Source organism: Gopherus evgoodei, chromosome 3, assembly GCF_007399415.2.
Source record: "Gopherus evgoodei ecotype Sinaloan lineage chromosome 3, rGopEvg1_v1.p, whole genome shotgun sequence".
Lineage (NCBI taxonomy): Eukaryota > Metazoa > Chordata > Testudines > Testudinidae > Gopherus > Gopherus evgoodei.
In genome coordinates, this window is record NC_044324.1 from 2,468,665 (window position 1) to 2,487,007 (window position 18,343).

General features: G+C 42.6%; 1 protein-coding gene across 4 annotated transcripts in view; it reads right to left on the reverse strand.

The window, feature by feature from the left end:
- The window catches only part of SENP1 (SUMO specific peptidase 1), a 32,744-nt gene that overhangs the window by 12,621 nt on the left and 1,780 nt on the right, over window positions 1–18,343 (reverse strand). For 2 of the 4 annotated variants that reach the window (XR_003999393.1, XM_030554481.1), the window contains exons 2-16: window positions 17,054–17,198; window positions 16,618–16,667; window positions 15,060–15,190; window positions 13,832–13,916; window positions 13,166–13,325; window positions 10,962–11,121; window positions 10,284–10,387; window positions 9,941–10,191; window positions 8,466–8,520; window positions 6,831–6,869; window positions 5,194–5,278; window positions 3,710–3,862; window positions 2,885–3,016; window positions 1,820–2,023; window positions 1,216–1,295 (exon numbers count right to left, since the gene is read on the reverse strand). Coding sequence is in view for 2 of the 4 variants with exons in the window: in XM_030554481.1 (XP_030410341.1) it covers window positions 1,216–1,295; window positions 1,820–2,023; window positions 2,885–3,016; window positions 3,710–3,862; window positions 5,194–5,278; window positions 6,831–6,869; window positions 8,466–8,520; window positions 9,941–10,191; window positions 10,284–10,387; window positions 10,962–11,121; window positions 13,166–13,325; window positions 13,832–13,916; window positions 15,060–15,190; window positions 16,618–16,667; window positions 17,054–17,067 (1,703 nt within the window). In the remaining 2 variants the exon portion in view is untranslated. Of the gene's footprint in view, window positions 1–747; window positions 895–1,215; window positions 1,296–1,819; window positions 2,024–2,884; window positions 3,017–3,709; window positions 3,863–5,193; window positions 5,279–6,830; window positions 6,870–8,465; window positions 8,521–9,940; window positions 10,192–10,283; window positions 10,388–10,961; window positions 11,122–13,165; window positions 13,326–13,831; window positions 13,917–15,059; window positions 15,191–16,617; window positions 16,668–17,053; window positions 17,199–18,343 lie in introns of all 4 variants that reach the window. The other 2 variants (XR_003999394.1, XM_030554482.1) reach the window with 2 other exon arrangements.

Consider the following 18,343-nt stretch of genomic DNA (forward strand, 5'->3'; position numbering starts at 1 on the left):
ATCCTTTGCATACTACCTGCTCCTGGAAACTCCTCTTCAAAAACCTCTGAAGTGTATAAAAAGCAACTGAACATGTTATGAGTGTGCTTGTTTGGAGCTGAGTCTCTGATGAACTGGCGTGGAGGAAAATGGCCTAAAGCCTAAACTTGGCTAAACTTTGGTCAAGTGAACTGTATGTATGGTCAGGTGAACTGTATGTGTGGCCTGGAGGAAGGAGGAAAGGTGGGGGATAAAAGGAGAAGGGTAGACAGAAACGACAAAAGCAGAACTAACTGTAGAAATTATAAAAGCAGAACTAACCTTTTGTAATAGCTTATGATTAATAGCTGCCAGGTGACAGAGCAAGAAACCGCAAAGGGCAAAAGTAAGGAAAAACAGAAAGGGCTTGCTTTGCTTTATTCCTTATATGGATGGAAAACTTTAAGGAAGTATATGTAATTTTTGTGGTTTTATCCTATATAAGCTCTCGTATTTTATCTGTCGGGGGGGTTCGGCTGCCTTGGCTGACTCTCCCATGCATGCATGTTTGATTGACCAATAAAAGGAGCCTCAGGCTGTCTGATCCAAAAATCAACCGTGTGGTCAATTTTCCACAACACTGGATGCCCCTGAGGAAAGATATTAAAAGACTGCACTTGACAGGCCTATATGAGGGTTGGGCCAGTGGTTCCATTCCTTGGACACAGAGAGTAGCACTGTGCAATAGTGGTGTACTGATGGACTTCTTGTCTAGTTCTATTTCATCACCTTTCTGTTCAACACGAGTGGTGCTTAGAGAAGATAGCGAGGCAGTGCGCTACAATGTCTTCAGTAGACAGATGTCACGGCTCCGTGCGTTTATTTCCTTAGGCCCAGATGTGGCAGAAGCTCAGATTCCCCAGTGTCAAGTAGAGGCTGGTTTTGGGATGAGAGTTAGCGAGGTTAGGCCAACCCCACATAAAACAGAAGTTACACAGTGGGGAAACAACTGGAAGAAATGGTGGTAACACCTGCTCCTCAGCTAAGAGGGTGTGCCATTGACCAAAACACTGTGGGAGTGGGCTCCTGCTGTATCCTTAGCTGCTTCTGGATGTTCAGCCACTAGCTGTGGAAGAGCACAGCTTTGCATCTAGTCTCGGAATCTTAAATTTCTCGTGTGTTACTCTATCATTTAGTTAGGAATATTTGTAACATTTAAACAAAACAGTGACACTCAAATACAGATCGGCTACTCACAATAGTATCCTGCAGGCTTCATTGTTTATGCCACCCATGGAATCGTAATAGGTGATGGTTTTCTTCCTGAAGTCTATAACCTACATAAAGAGAAAGACTTGTTAATAATACAGTGAACAAAGTGACTTCCTCTTTCCCAGGAAAGAGGTGTCTCGGAGGGACCACGGAGTTGTGCAGATACAGCGGAGGGCTTAATTTGGCCCACAGAACCCTTTATTACTGGCAATCATGAATCAGAGTGAAAAACCTTGACTGGCTGTCAGAGCGATGAGTATGAGTATGTGGGATCAGTGGGGTGAAATCTCTTTATTCAAAAAATTAGCAAATCTGATATGAATCCCAGCAAGACAAAAATGAGGTCGTCTCATTTTTACAGAGACACTTTTAGGTTAGAATGATGCTTTAAAAATGACACATATTTTGTGGCTCTCCATAGAATTCCTGATCTTTAGCCATGAATGTGAATTTCTCAGGGCATATCTGCCTGGTGCACAAACCACAAAAGAGATGAGGAAGTTTCCAGCTTAAACATAAATGAATTCATGCTGCATCTGTTCCAGCTAGTAATTCTTTTTAATACAACATTAAACAAATTAATACTCACAGCTAGGCACCAATGGACTCCAAGATGAATAGGCACCAAGAGAACATCCGCAGAGAAAACATCTACTTTTTTCGTCCACCGTTTCACTGCTTGGTACCCAGCAGTTTTTAATTTAGTAAAAAAGAAGGTATTAAATGCATGAACTGTCGGCAACCCCTTCTCTTTGCTTCGCTCCATCAGCAAATTCATGTAGAAATTAATTATCTGGGAGGGAAAAGCATCCATGTGTATCAGTGTTATACTGCTGGTAACTTTATAATAATTACTTGGCATGCACATGAAAAAGTGAGTTCTCTGAGCAAATGAATATTTCTAAAAATGGATTTCAGAATTAATTTCAATTACTTGGATTCTGAAATTTTGGCCCTGAGCACTATAAGTAGCAATTTCTTCAGAGTTCCTATAGCGTAGCTATAGGTACCCGTTCTGCACTATGGACAACTATCACTTAAGTTAAAATTTAGCAAAAAGAGCAAAACACTGCCCCATTCAGATTATCCACCATCATCCCACTCCTCCTCCAGTAGCCTTAGAGAAGGGGGGAAGGGGAAAGAACGGTGACAAGTTTAGTCACTTTAACTTACTGCTAGAGCAGGGCAAAAAAAAAAAAGTTGAATAACAAGTTGCTGAAAAATGAATTTTTTGGACCAAAGAAACTACTTTCAAATTCAAGTCAAATGTGGTGGATTTTTTTTTTCCAGTCAAAACCGAAGGGAGGGAGGTGGGAATCAAAAATGTTGATTGGAATTGACATTTGAAGTTTCACTGGATCCAAACGTTTTATGGGGGGCCACTACACTGAAAAGTTAACTATGTGCTCGGCTCTACTTACTACCCAGGTCTGTTTGCATGCAGTAAACTAGGGTGTGAATTTAAAGCACATAGGCTATTCTGCACTAACTCTCCATGTGGACGCACACAGTGTGCACTACAAGGGCCCTTGGACAGTTTAGCTAAGGGCACTCAGTGTGCATTAAGAGTTGCTGCAGAGTAGCTACTGCTTCCCCCAGAATCTTTTCCCTTTTAGAAGTAAGGAACCCGCAGTCATGTCGGTGAAGGAGTTACCTCATCGTTAAGCCAGTTCAGGTTGTTCAGGGTCTGAATGTCTTTCCGGGTTATCGTTAACCGAAAAGCTTCACTCAGGACCTCATCCTGGTTTCCACTGAGGAATACACTCTTGATTTCCTTCTCCATTTCCTACAGAGAACACAATTGTGATGGGAACAAAAAGAAGCTTCTGATACTCCAGGCCCATAAACTCAAGCATTCTAGCTCTCTAAACTAGTAAAGAGATTTCCCTTTCCAAAGGGGAAAGGGAAAGGCTTGGTCCTATGACAACTCCAACAAGCAAAAAGAACCTGGAATGCCGAGCTCAGGAATCTGGCACAAAAACTATGTGGAGTCCAGGCCCAAGTTAAGAACAGGCCACCAGACGTCTCTGAATGATGCGACAGTGACACTGCAGAAGCACAATGAGGATTTGGGTGTCTGGTTAGTTAATCCCACTGGAACAATACAAAACTGGCTTGAAGCAATGGCAGTAGGAACAATACTGGGCAGAGACTGTCCATGTGGAAACTTCTCTGTTCTTTGGCTTCATTGGGATTCACAGATTTTAGGGCCAGAAAGGAGTCTGACCTTCTGTATCACACAGGCCAGAGAACCTCATCCATCAAGGCCAGCCTCAAGTCTGTAACTCCTGTATGAGCTACAGTATATCTTTTAGAAAGACACCTCGCCTTGCTTTACTTAACAAACAGCTTTTAGAGTACTATTTTTCTTTCCGCCCCATGGTATTTTGAATCAATTTCAAGATCAACATCTGACACACAGAGTGCTTCTCCAAGATTTCCTAATTGCCTCAAGTGTTGTTAATCTATAGAGATCTACCTCTGTGATTTCAGGGAATTCATCTTCGTTATCAGCTGATTTAGCATTCTCTTTCTCTTCTGGGAGAACAGTGACAGGGATCTCTTTCTCAAGAGGCACTCGAAGATTCAAATCCACTGGGTCCTGTATCAAGTGTTCCTGCTCCTGCAATCTCTGAAAGAGAGATCTTTAGGTCAGCATAAGAGCCGAGGATTTTTGTAGCACCTTCTGGGTGTCAGGAGCCCAATTCCCAACCAGCGACTTGGACACAGGGACTCATTTTAAAGCTGAAGCTTCTCGTAAAAAGTCAAAAGGAGCAATGTAGTGGGTGAGTCCATGCACTGAAGGCCCTAATCCCCAAACCATTACAGTCAATCATAGAATCACAGAACATCAGGGTTGGAAGGGACCTCAGGAGGTCATCTAGTCCAACCCCCTGCTCAAAGCAGGACCAATTCCCAACTAAATCATCCCAGCCAGGACTTTGTCAAGCCTGACCTTAAAAGCTCTAAGGAAAGAGATTCCACCACCTCCCTAGGGAACCCATTCCAGTGCTTCACCACCTTCTGAGTGAAAAAGTTTTTCCTAATATCCAACCTAAACGTCCCCCACTGCAACTTGAGACCATTACTCCTTGTTCTGTCATCTGCTACCGCTGAAAACAGTCTAGATCCATCCTCTTTGGAACCCCCTTTCAGGTAGTCGAAATCAGCTATCAAATCCCCCCTCATTCTTCTCTTCTGCAGACTAAACAATCCCAGTTCCCTTAGCCTCTCCTCATAAGTCATGTGCTCCAGCCCCCTAAACATTTTTGTTGCCCTCCGCTGGACTCTTTCCAATTTTTCCACATCCTTCTTGTAGCGTGGGGCCCAAAACTGGACACAGTACCCTACATGAGGCCTTACCAATGTCGAACAGAGGGGAATGATCACATCCCAGGATCTGCTGGCAATGGCCCTACTTATACAGCCCAAAATGCCGTTAGCCTTCTTGTCAACAAGGGCACACTGTCGACTCTTTTCCAGCTTCTTGTCCACTGTAACCCCTAGGTCCTTTTTTGCAGAACTGCTGCCTAGCCATTCGGTCCCTAGTCTGTAACAATGGGAGGAGTGCTTCGGTTCACACTCTTAAGCCTTTGGCTGTGGAGACCTAGATGCCTTGGATAGCGAGGGAGCAACATAAAGCCAACAATGCCAGCTGGCTAAGCAAGCAGGGGCTAGAGAGAGATGGGTAGTGTTTGCCCTAGACAGCAGTGGCCTCAAAATGGAAAAAGGGAGGTGGAAGGATTTTGTTTGTTGGTTTCCTCATTACCCCTTCTGATTTACATTTTAATGTGCAATCCCCTCTATTTAGCAGACATTTATTTGTGATCCCCAGACCAGCAGCATATCCACTGGCCCACGCTACTTCCAACTCTATATATTTTAAGCCACCCACTATCTGGAGAAACGAGAAGGCAGCTTTAAATCCTAATGCTCAGTGCTAGACATGCCCAAATGTTTTACCTGGCTCTGCAGCTGCAATGCCAACGCTTTCTGCTCTTCTATTTGACGCAATCTCTCACGGGCTCGTGAATCGTAGACGCTGGTTCTAGAAAACAAAGACATTGGTACAAACAGCATGTTTGTTTCAGGTGTTAAAGAGGACCAAAAAAAGGAAAACAGGTCAAATTAAAGTATCTACAGCCACTGGGTTAGCTTCTCGCCTACATTAACAAATTCACTGTGCACAGCTCTGGCACCGCTGACCATACTTTGTATTACACCTTTACCCCTTTATAACGCCGCGCAATATAACACGAATTCGGATATAACGCGGTAAAGCAGCACTCCGGAGGCTGGGGCTGTGCACTCCGGTGGATCAAATCAAGTTCGATATAACACGGTTTCACCTATAACGTGGTAAGATTTTTTGGCTCCTGAGGACAGCGTTCTATCGAGGCAGAGGTCTATCTGCCATTCACGTTTACTTGGGTGGCGTAAACCATTCATATTCTGGCAGCAACAAAGGGGTTATGGATATCAAGTACTTGAAATACTGAGAATTGTTCACCTTCTGTTACTTACTGTGCCCGTTTCCACCTGCACAGAACACTGGGAAGCTTCACAGTACAGATTTCAGGCAGGTGGTGAACAATAAGATGTTTCTATCTCAGCATCTCTCAGAAAGACAGCTGTGTCCTCTCCCAGCCCACCTATCTCACTACAGCCCAAGAACTTGCAGAGAGGGAGCAGTGGTGGTTTGGTTTTGTTTTTCAAGGCAAAAATGGGATGAATCAGGGGTATCTAACAGAAAGAGAACCACAGCATAGCCCAGAGCCAAGCAAAGCAATGGGAATCAGTGTCAATACAGCACTTAACACATGGCTTAATCCTGAAAAGTGCCAAACCCTCTGGCTCTGATCCAGCAAAGTATTTCAACACGTGCTTGACTTTACAGTATGTGAGTGTTCCCATTGAAGTCAGTCCTCATGCACAACGTAGCTTGTCACTTGCTTCCCTGTTATAAGCTGGAAATGTTCTGTAGGCATCACAGAGAAAGTGAACCTTATGAACGGAGCTGAAGGAGGATAAGTACTGGGAAAAGTTTGAATCATGCTTAAGGGGATGACATGGGAGAAAGCTCAGAGGTGCTTGAGGGAAAAGCAGACGAACAGGTAGAAAAAGCTGGTAGAAAGGTAGCTGTCAATGCTGTGATAGATCTGATAGGCTGAGAGGAACTAAACTGCAAAGCACCTTATGGCAAAGGTCAAGAAGCTTGTGTGCGGCATGTGAAAGATAGAGCCGGGGGATGGATTCTATGACAGAGGAGATATGATTGAAGCTAGGAAGAGGGCACGAGTCTGAATAGACTGAAGGGAGGCAAGACTGCAATAGTCAAGACATGAGACAAGACATCAGATAAGGGCCTGGATGAGAATTTAGCCATCTGGACAGAGGGGGGGCCAGATATACGAAGTTATTTAGGTAACTAAAGTTGCAGACAGGTGTGTTTGCAAATCACATTAGGTACCTATCTGCATCTTTAGGTGCCTACAAACCTTGTAAAACTGGTCTAGATCTTAGAGCTGTTAGGTCATTTGTTGACCTGAATAAAAACAAACCAAAGCAAATGGAAAAGAATCGAAATGTGAAGAACTTACAATTCTTTGATCCACAATTCTGCCTGGAAGAAAGGGAGGCTAGAAGAGGGGAGGAAAACAAGACAAAATGTGAATATTGCCTCTACATAGACAGCAGACAACTGCTTTAATTGCTCACATTACAAACAACTGCAATCTGAGAATGCCATGACCCCTTGAATGAAAAGTGAAAAATTTAAGACCATCTTTAAAGTTAAAGTTCAAGTCAATTACATGCACATCAACCCAGTCATGAGAGGAAAGGAAAGTTCAACATAAGAACACGATCAATCAACATGAGAACATGACTGCTGCGCCACAGAAGTATCAACAGAAATAGGAATACACATAAGTTCCTACAGCAACCTGAATTATTTCTCAGAAGACAAATATTTTCCCCCTACTTTATTTTAAAAGTAACTTCAGTATCAAAGTAACCTTCACCATCAAATGAAAGCTTAATATAGCATTAGCCAAAATTATCAGGTTAGTGGGCCTTTTAGTTGCAATCTGTAATAGAATAATAACAGTAGTACACTTAAAAGTCAGACCAGCATAGTTATGTCAGTTAGAGATGTGATTTTTTTTTTACCAATATAGCTATGTATGTCCTAGTGTAGATAAACCTACTCCAACCTCAGAATGCCTTTGCCAGTTCAGGGAGCTGGCATAAACTATATCAGCGAAAGCATTTTTATCCCAGTACAGCTTTTAAGAGTAGCCCTGGCCTTGATTTTCCAACGGGGACTGCTATACACTTTGGAAGATCTGACCCTTAAGATTCTGTGCTTAAGATTTTATACACTGTATAGAAGCCATTTCCACATTTAACTTTCTGGCAGGACATCAGCTACGATACAAGCTGTGGGAAATAGGGGGAAGTCAGTTACATGAAAAATATCAAGCCCACAGGGGGAAAAAAAACAGTGGGAGAGAAAACTAAAAAGGTCACAGTGCGGTGGCATTATGAAGACAGACAATGCTATTTAAAAATGTATATGTAGGGAAATGCTTGTAGAATTAGGTAGGTGACAGTACTGTTTGGCACATCACTAGAATTTTGCCACCTGGAATGGTCCTCCCAATCCCATATATATCAATTCAAGAAGTGAAAAGAGAGACTAGGGGAAATTAAAATAGGTGAGAAAGATGATACAAGGATCAGTGCATCAGACACTAAGGAGAGAATGGGGGAGATTTAATTCATGTAGATTCAAGTGCAGACTCAGAGACAATGCCACAGTCTAGAAATAGCTTCCAGGGAAGGTTTCCACTGAAGGGAATTATCCACAATCGCAGAAGATAATGATATAAGGAGCAATGGCCTGAGCTAAGCAGAGAACTGTTTAGTCTAGATTTTAGGAAACAGTACCCAACAGAGCAACTGGGCAAACTCCAAAGGGAGGTGCTCCAGGCACCATCACTGCAGACTCAGGGACATGCTAGATGTTAGTGGAAGCAGTGGAGGGAGGTACCCTACAACATGGAGGTGATCAGAATAGATGACTAACTTAGCCTTATGGAAAAGATAATCCAAGTGCAGAATCTGCGAAGTTGGCAGGGACAGAGCAAAGAAAACAGCCAATTAACCAGAGGCAGGAAGATATTTTGAGAGTAATTACCACCCTTTTTATATGCTCCATTTTACAAACTTACCTTGGAGTCGGAGTTCTGGAATCTTTTACCTTGAGCACAATGACCGAGTCTGATCCTACTCAGAGCAAAAAAAAGAATATTCATCAAACCCTGACTAGTTTTTCCTATACTCCCCATGCAAATTTCTGTACCTTATGCCCCATTCTCATACTTAAAACAGGTTTTCAGTCTGGGTTCAAAATTCTGATCTTCATTTTAAACTTCAGACTGGGAGGTTTAAAGGAATCTAAGGGAAGCAGATGCCCGATTTGGGCGCCTAATTCCCTTAGGTTCCTTTGAAAGCTCAGCTTTCAAGATACATTAAATTTTAGATTATAGAAACAAAAGATTACAAATCATTCACGTTATCCTAGAAGATATTAATGTTGAAAACTAACACAGTCTCAAACCATAAAAATAATCTAAAATAATACATAAAATTGCAACAGGCAGAGGAAGTATGAACGGCTTGAAAGAGGAGAGAACAGAACGGAGGAGACTAGAACAACAATGGGAAATAAAATAAGCAGCAAGAAGGGAAAGAAAGAAGCAAGTTGTATGTTTGCTGTATTGTATTGCTCTATTTGAGGCAATAGCTGCTGCTGTGTGTTTAAACTGATCGGATGCACAGAGTATTTGGAATGAACCTGGAAGAGTTTTGTTACTTAACAGGTTCTCTAGATACATTTGTATTGAAACTACTATATTTGGGATCTGTGGTTTTGATGCCAAGGACAATGCAATTTTGTAACCCCATATTTATTATTAATTTCTCCAGCTTTAAACTTTAATGAATAGGTCAGGGAATAGGATGGTGATATAACTCCTCAATTTCTCTTCTTCCCTTGCACTTCCCAACTTATAGCCCATTTCTCAGGAGAGAAGATTCAACATGCATGATTGTTTGCAACATGCTTTGAGTCCCATGGATTAAGAGTGCCACAGAATGGCAAATATGATTAGGTGTGTAGGTAGTGCCAGCTAAAACTGGCTGTCAAACACTTTCTATTACATGCTTATTTTTGAACAGCCATCTGAAACATACATCTTTTGGGTTGGAAACAGAATCTATTTGTGATCTTCACTATAGCAATCGCCACCGACCACAATGATACGCTGATGTTGCCATTGACCTTTTAGGCATTCTGAACAAGGAAGCAATTTAACCTGTCTTCAAACATTTGCTGCTCCTACAATTCATCAAAGCCACTACATGGACAGCAAATCAAGACCTACCCCCCTCTCCCACTAGGAGAATAAATTAGATCGAAGTCTGTCTGTGAACCGCAAGCAAAACTTGGGATGAAAGCGACCAATGAGCATTGGTTTAAAATGTTACTCAAACCATTATTAGTTACATGTATTGCAGTAGCGCCTAAGAGCCCCAGTCACAGGTCAGGGCCCCATTGTGCTTGGCGCTGGGTGGGGGGGGGGGGATACAGAACAAAAAGGTGATCTCTGACCCATACATTTAATTGATCTCAATGTATTTTTACCTTCAGGCTGGGTGTTGGATGCTGGTGGATTATCTTGCTGAGGCTGAGTGCAGGTATTATCGGACTCAAAAGTAACACTTGAGGGATAACTGGATACAGGGTACAGTGGTGGCTTGTGTGATGGCTGCTCCTGTGTTCCCAGAACACTAGCTGACTGGCTGCCTGGAGCGAGGCTGTATGTTTCAAATGGTTTTGCATTCTTGCATGCTGTTTCTTTCACTATGTTTTTACTGGAACTCAAACATCTGGGCCTAGACACAAACAGAAGATTAAAGCTCCCAGCGAAGAAGAATTGGCACCATGGTACTGACTCTCAGTTGGAGGGGGTATTTCCTATACTCACAGGTGGAGGGGGAAAAGTGACGCTGGCTTGGATGTTGAGAACTGTTTTCCTGTGACCATCTGAAGCAGCTGCCTGTAGATCTCTCGCTCTTCCTCTCTAACTGTCTGTAGAGAAATAACCAGACACTTCACCACTGCCCTAAGACTCAAGTCAGGCTTAACAAATACTATCAATAACATAACAGTAAGCGAGCAGGAGCAGAGACAGATATGTGGTTTATATACACTCTGCTAGAGCAGGCAGACACCCACCCACCAGGGGTCTCAGGAACATAAAGAACTTAAGCTCCAAAGGATCCGAGAGCTACCAGGGCTAGACTGATTACAGAGCTTGCCAACTCCACAGGAGCAAGGCTGCAGTCCGAACTTCTGCCTAATGGAAACGGACAGTACATCAGAGTCAGGCACTACTATAAAGGGGAACGTTGACTCTAGTCTTCAAAGTGCACAGGAACCCTTGCTCAACTTCTTCACATCTCACAAGGCTGAATCAGGTCTCCTGAGATTTCAAGCGGACGTTGGCCCCACCCGGCCCACTTCAGTTGCAGCAGGATTTTGAAAGGGGTCTGGGTTGGAGTTCAGGAAGAAAGCAGCACTTGAACATCTCAGACAGCAGCATACAGTCCTATCCAGTGGAAGATCTTGTATTCAAACTTAAGTCTCCCCTGTTTGTTCTTACCTCTTCTGCAGTGCTGACGAATCTCCTCTGGGTTTTCTTGGGGCTTAGGAGGCTGCGACGGCACGAGGGACTTGTAACGGGCTTGATTGGAAATGTTTTTTCATATGCAGACACGTGACAATGATGGTTTGACTTCCCTACAAAACTATTTGATGTTCCACTGTGGGAAGAGGACAGAATGTTAGTCTACAAAATAAGCATTACAATCATAGGCATGTATACATTTTCCCAGAAACCCCCTCAAAGAGTCAGGGGAAAAAGGAGACTGATGCAGAGCTAGAGCAACCTTTTTATTCTCTCTCTGGATTCCTATATGGAGCACGAATACAATAGAAACTCTCCCCCCAGGTAGGTCAGGGAGCAAGGAGAGCCTAGGGACATAGCAGGAAACTAGATTCTCCACTCTTCTCTCCAAAGACCTGGGAAGGTGTTTAGATGTGCAGAGACCGCATTTCACTGCTGCCACTGGCATGCGCACATACAGAGGAACGGGAGGGCTGGCCTCCATTTGGGAGTGTTGATCCGAGGCCCACCCAAAAGATCCTTGTGAACATCAGCAGGGATGCAAGAAAACCCTTAGAACTTTTGATAATATATATATATTTTTTTAATATTAGGCCATCTTCTTTAAAGGGAGATCAGTCAGAAACTGGCATTTTGTTTAAAATTAACAGACACACAGACACAATTTACACCTATGTACAGTTCAAAAGTCTGGCCTCCAGAAGGCATAATGATCCTGATTAAAACATAATTTTGAAAGTTAAGATGGATGAGATCTTAACTTGAGATGGCAATGATTTTATATTAAGAAGTCATATATTTCTAGAGAGAATAGGCCAGCTCTTCAGCTGGCGTACGAGGTCATAGCTCCACTAAAGCCAACAGAGCTACAAGGATTTACACTAGCTGAGCATCTGGCCCTATATTTTTAGTATCAGCTTCTATAGGGTCTTACTGCAAAGCTCTAATTTATTACCACCTAACTTAGCTTGTAGTATATCAGTTTTTTCCATTCTTATCCGGGTGCTCACCACACACGATCATTTTCAAGGTGCGGCTGCTATGTGGATTTTCTTTTTATTGCAGACAAGGATATTTCACACAGGGAGCAACAAGCTGAATGCTGCGTGTCTAGTTTCTGGGTATTCAGGGGAGTCCCAGCATCCCTGAGATTGAAACTTACCTTTCATTGACCAGTCAGTGAAAACTTCCATCTATCAGTGTCTCCATTGCTATTGGTCAGAGAAGCAGAATTAACAGCTGCTTCACTGGTCTTGTTCTCACCTAGTCATATTTTTTTCCATTTCTCTCATCTCAGGCTCCAGAGAGTACAGTAATTCATGAACTCACTTTGCAATGCAGATATAGTTTCAATAGCTGCTCTATAGGAATTCCCATCTGTTCACAGTACTAAGGTTTTTGTACTGGCATAGCCTTGTTAGGGGTGTGCTTTTTAAAGCAATATAAACATACCAGTAAAATCCCTAGCATGGACATATGTATACCAGTATAAAGCTGCCTTCTATGAGAATAAGGTATACTGGCATAAATACCTCCATTCTAAAGGGGGTTGTACTGTTTTAACTAGATTGATATAGTGAAAGTGCCACAACTTGTGTGTTCAGATAAGGTCTAAAAAGGCATTTTTAAACACACTCAAAGTTGGCTTAAATCTGGTTCCCTTCTGAGTCTCTCTTACGCCCCCACCCTGCTCCCGCCTTTTCCCCCTGATTGGCTGCCAAGTGACTATGGAATGGCAAAAAATGACCATAGCGCAGTTGTGGAGAATGTTTCTCCAGCTATTATTTGATTGAGACTTTAAGGATCTCTGTGATGGGCCCCTCCCCCCAAAAGGCTGTTTTATGCAAACTTTCTGACTATGACAAATTATACAGCTGTGGTGATAAGATTTTCAGATATATCTACCATGTACGCAAGATAGCAGTTAGAGCCCAGGAGGACCTTGGCCTCTATGAGGCAGAGTCACATTAGACACCAAATCATCACTCATTCAATGCTATACTGAACTTTGTTAAGATATTGAAAGATTTGGGATTGTTTATCAAAGGCTTTTAAAAAATGTCATGCTGTTTGAGTGTCAGAGGGGGGCAGTAAAAACTCCACAACACACGATTTCAATGACTGGTTTCTAATGAGGACCCTGTGGAAGAGTGTTAAAGATGGAGCAGAACCATACCCACCTCGGAGTTTTACGAGTGTCGAGATACAAGTTTCGACTCACTCTAGGTTTCTGTAACATAGAACCCAGGGTGGGTACCAAACCCCTCCCCTGTCCGTTGGCACTTGGTCCAAACGTTCTCAATTCTCCCGACAACCGGTAACTCTCAGAGGATGGAATTTCTGCCAGGAGAGAAATATTAAACAGTAAATAAAGAGCCCACATGTTCAGTTCCAACTATAAAGCATTAAACACTAGAGGACCTCAGGTATAACTTGACTTCAGTAGGACTGTCTACATGTGTAAGAAGCCAACCACATGGAACAGCTTGCAGGATCAGGGCCTTAAGGATGCATTTAGAAATACCCACACTCCCCATGCCCTCCTCAAAAAAAAAAAAAACAAAAAAACCTTGCACAACCCAAATGGTTGTAGAGATTTTATTCTAACTTTCCAAAAACATAATTCAGTCCTGGGGTGAGAAAATGGGATATTCAAAGGAACCTGGCTCTAACTCCCTTTGGAAATCCCAGCCTAAGACAATATTTGAGAAAATGTTATGCATGACAGAGCAGGAAGTGCCAGCTTAGCCTGAGCTAAAAGTGTTTTAAAGCAATGCTATAATTTCTGAGCACTGAGGAAGACACTTTCTGCATAACTGAACTGACTCCAAGTAAGCATGTTTTACCTGAGTAGTAACTTGGACTGAATGACGCACTTCCCGTGGAGCATGTAAAAGATCTCTCCAAACTGCCAAACTTGTTTGGTAAAAACTACATAAAAAGAGAATCAAAATTATTAACTGTTAAGGTTATTATTTAAAGAAAAATGACACTGGGGCATGACCAATAAAGCTACGCTACTCTAATATCTTCTGCAAGTTACTAATCTATGACTGTGATCATAGGATGAGTTGCAATAGTATGTCAACACTTTTCTGACAACATGGCAAATTTTCGAGATGGCACTTTCCACTACCAGCAGCCTTGTGAAATTCTACCCTTCTGGGGTGAATAGTTTTTTTTATTTTATTTTTTGAGATGTCAGTAAAACATTAAGTTTATCACCACCACAATATGGGGCAGGCAACCAGATTTCGTACTTAACCTGGTAAATTTTCATAACTATCTTGCAAGCGCCCGTTGTCTCAAAAGTAAGTGCATGCAATTTTGTGCAGCTTCCATAAGATATATGGGGGAGCGTATACACACATAAGGGTGTAGCTTCCACAAACTATATATGTGTGTGTATCCATAGATGTGTGCAGCTTCCACAGATTGAACATGTAGCTTTCACATGATATATTAATATTAGTGTGTGTGCGCACACATGCAAGTGTGGCTTTCTACATTGATCAGCTAACACAGATTGTACACTCTGGTGTAAGAGGTGGTTTTTTTTTTTGTTATTCAAAAAAGGCCTCAGATGCTACTGTAAAACAAATACTAAAAAGGTTGCAATTTCAAATGTGCATTATTTTAGAATTCAAAGACTACTCTGCATTACTGTATCGTCATTTATATTGTGGTAGCACCCCAGGACCCCAGTCACAGATCAGGGCCCACTGTGCTAAGTGTTGCAGAAACACAACAACAAGACGACCCCTGCCACAAGGAGCTTACAATCTGAGTGGGAGACAAGAGACCATAAGAGGATAGATACAAGGACATAATGAGAAGAAAACAGTCAACATGAACAGCACTGTCAGAGCACATCAGTTGCCTAATTACTGTCAAATGTCTTGTACGCATCACAGCAGAAAAGAGTTTGAAAGAGGGATTTCGCTTTGAAACTGGCTCTTCCGAAGATTAAAAGTAAGTTTGACCAACAGAAATATTCAGTCAAAATGATGCATTTCAGCAACTCGAATTGGCGGATGTGAAGTTGTAAATGAGTAAAGAGAAACGATCCCAAACCTTGTCATCAGACAGCGAAAGCTGATCCCCTGGAATAGCAGTCTGTTGTAGAGGAAAGGCCTTGAATATCGAGTTATGATTAGCCAACGTTGCATCCCCAGCTTCCATCCTCATAGGATCAGCAATCTCATCTGAGAAAACACAGCTCTGTTCAGTTCTCACAAAGGGCTCTCCATGAAGCAGACATTTCCATGAAATCTCACTTTAAAAGAGTTTCTGTCCAGCTAATGCCAATGAATGGTTTAGTAAAAGCATCTAACATACTGCAAAAGGCAAGGAGAAACAGTAACCTCAAAACAAAGGCACGGTCCTTTTACCTCTACCTAGAAAACATCCCCTCATGTCATGGACACACTTGAGTTTTGTATCCTCCTTTTTTGCTTCTAATCCTCAGAGATCATTCATCCCTCCTTCATAAATGATACAAAGATAGTAAAGAAGCCAATAAAAGTTTTATAATGATGATAAAATAATTATTTTAAAAAACACCCAGCTCCTAGGTAATTTTCACCAGCAGATGATAAAAATTGTTAGATAGGTAAGAACCATGTACAGCCCAGAATATAAGAAGCAGCCCGATCTAGTCGGTAGGGCACAGAATTGGGAATCAAGACAATGGGGTTCTATTCCAGGCTCTGCCACTGCCCTGCTGTGTGACCTTGCCCAAATCTGTGCCTTTGTATCCCCTCCTACCCTTTGATTGTAAGAGCTGATTCTCTGCCCTAAAGTGTTTACAATCTCAATAGAAATGATAATGTATTTGTCCGGTGTCTAGGACAATGGGGTCCTAACTTTGTTGGGGTCTCTAGGCACTACTGAAATACTAATATTAATTAAAGGGCATAAATGCCAAGAAGGGAGAGGAATTATTTAGGATGATACATGGGGCCATAACTAGAGGAAATTAAGGGACAGAAAATTTAGGTTATCTGGAAACCCTCTTAGCAGCAAGCAATCTACTGACTGTGGAACAGTCTCACACATGAAGCAACGGAAGCCTCACTGATTAAGACATTTAGTCCTGATATTGCACTATCTTAATATCCTTATGTTATATTTATGGGTATGAGTCTCCTCTCATTTAGATCCTCTTATACCACCAATTTCAGTACACTTACTCCCAATTTATACTAATGTAACTGATAGCAGAATCTGGCCCTTTTTTCCCCTCTAAAGTTTGCTACAGCACAGAATTTATATTGCTCCCTCAATACAATTTAAACGGCATGAGGAATAAACAAACACGTGACTGAAAGTCCTATATCATTCGTATCAAGCCTGCTTCTAGTTCATACCAAAAGCTAGAGACAGCAGAAGGGCCTGGAAATGAGATTCAGCTTACTGTGCATTTTGCTTCTTCAGTAAGAATGCAAGAACATTTTAGCTGCAAGTTTCTTTTACATGATGATACAGAGATATAAGGCCCAGGCAAAACACACAGAATTCCAGAGACTGGGTGTGTCAAGGTAGCACTCAGATACCCTAGTTTGGTCCTGCACACACCTAGAGACAGTGCACCCTCTCTAACACAGTTTAGCAGAAATGCGCACACACTTACCCATTTCCAGACTGCTCACATCACTAATGCTGATGACAAACTCAAGGGGACTGAAAAGGAAGAGAAAGAATACGTTTATAGACACAGTTCACACAACACAAGAGACCTCAAATAGCCAAATCAAGTATGAACCCAATGTTCAAGCAGACACTAGCTTTCCCCGAATGAAAAAACACAAGGACAGCAGGAGAGATGGAACTTGCCAGCCAAAGGTTTTAGAGCTTCCATCTCAGTTTGTTACGCTGTGCAACCATTTTTCTGCACTAAATGTTGGCAGATGCCATCTTTTCTACATGCCTGAGACTGAACCGCCCCTTCATTCCTGGGACAGTCCCATTTGTCATCTGGTCTGCCAGACACCCAATTGACTGGTGAGTTACCTACCACTATATAAACTCTGATAGAATGCTTCTGAAATGCAACAAATTGCACTCACATCACCAACGACATAGGCCATCAGGCTCTCTAGCCCACAGGTATGCAGTCTCCCCTCTGACAGAAGTGCCTCTGCTCCCCAGTGCAGCATGGAATAAGATTGGCCACGGGACCAGTGCTGGAGGATTTGATCTCCCATCTATTTGCTTTGAAAGAATGGACAGGTCTAGTACTTGAAAGGGAGACCTGCAGTTAGCTGCTGCAAGGTTCAATAAGTGATATTCTTGTTGCCTCAGAGTCAGAAATATCCACAAACACTCAGCAAAAGGGGGTTCATGAGCCATAAAACTGAGCTCCTGATTACATATAGTCTTGAAGTTCCTACAGTACTTTTTGTAAGAGAAGATCCAGAGGCTTACACCCCTGCAGTGACAGTAAGCACCACATTAGGGCTTTTCTCCTTTAGCTCTTGTAAAGAGAAAGCTTCCAACAGAAGGAACTTTTTCCTTGTTCCCTTTAATAAAAAGGCAAGGATATTACAATATTTTCCTTTCCTCCTGTTTATTCTGTACAAAGCACAATATGGATGGTGTTTGGTTTCTTTGGCTGGGATGGAGGCATGGAGGACACTAGGTGGTTTTAGGAGTTATGGGGGAACTACAGGGAGGATTTACAGGGGGGCTATATCAGGGGATGATGGAGATTAAGGGGTGAGATCAAGAGGTAAATTGGTGAGCAGGAAGTATTAGGGGTTACAAAGTAGAACAAGGGATTTCAGTAGTTGGGGGTGACACATACCAAGGTTGTTAGGAGCATGGGGGACACTGAGGAATGTTAGCAGAGGGGATGCACACACACCAGGACAGGGGGCATTGGGACTACAGCAGGGATAACAGAGGGAGATGTTACTATGGAAGGCAGAAAGACATGAGGAGATGTTAGGAGTTATGGTGGGGGAACAGAAGGTATGTTAGCAAGTGGGGAAGGAAACAAACATGACAAGGGGTTAGAGATTAGCTAGAGGGGAACACTAAGAATTATATGGGGTTACTGTGTGTATGTGGGGGTGTGGAGAACAGGGGGATAGGTCAGTGGGAGGAAAGGCGATCCACGGCAGGTTTCAGGCTTAGATAAGGGAGAAACACACCGGGTACCTGACAGGGGGATAGTGGCAGGTGCAGGAGACAATAACTATTAGGGGTGACAGATGGAGATACAGGAGAGATGTTGGCAAACCGGAGAGGGAGACACAAGGGGTATGTGTGTTTGGGGTCCAATGGGGAAAAGAGGAGAGACACCGGCATCTGACAGGGAGGGAAGGAGCACACAGGAAGGGGAAGACACAGAAATC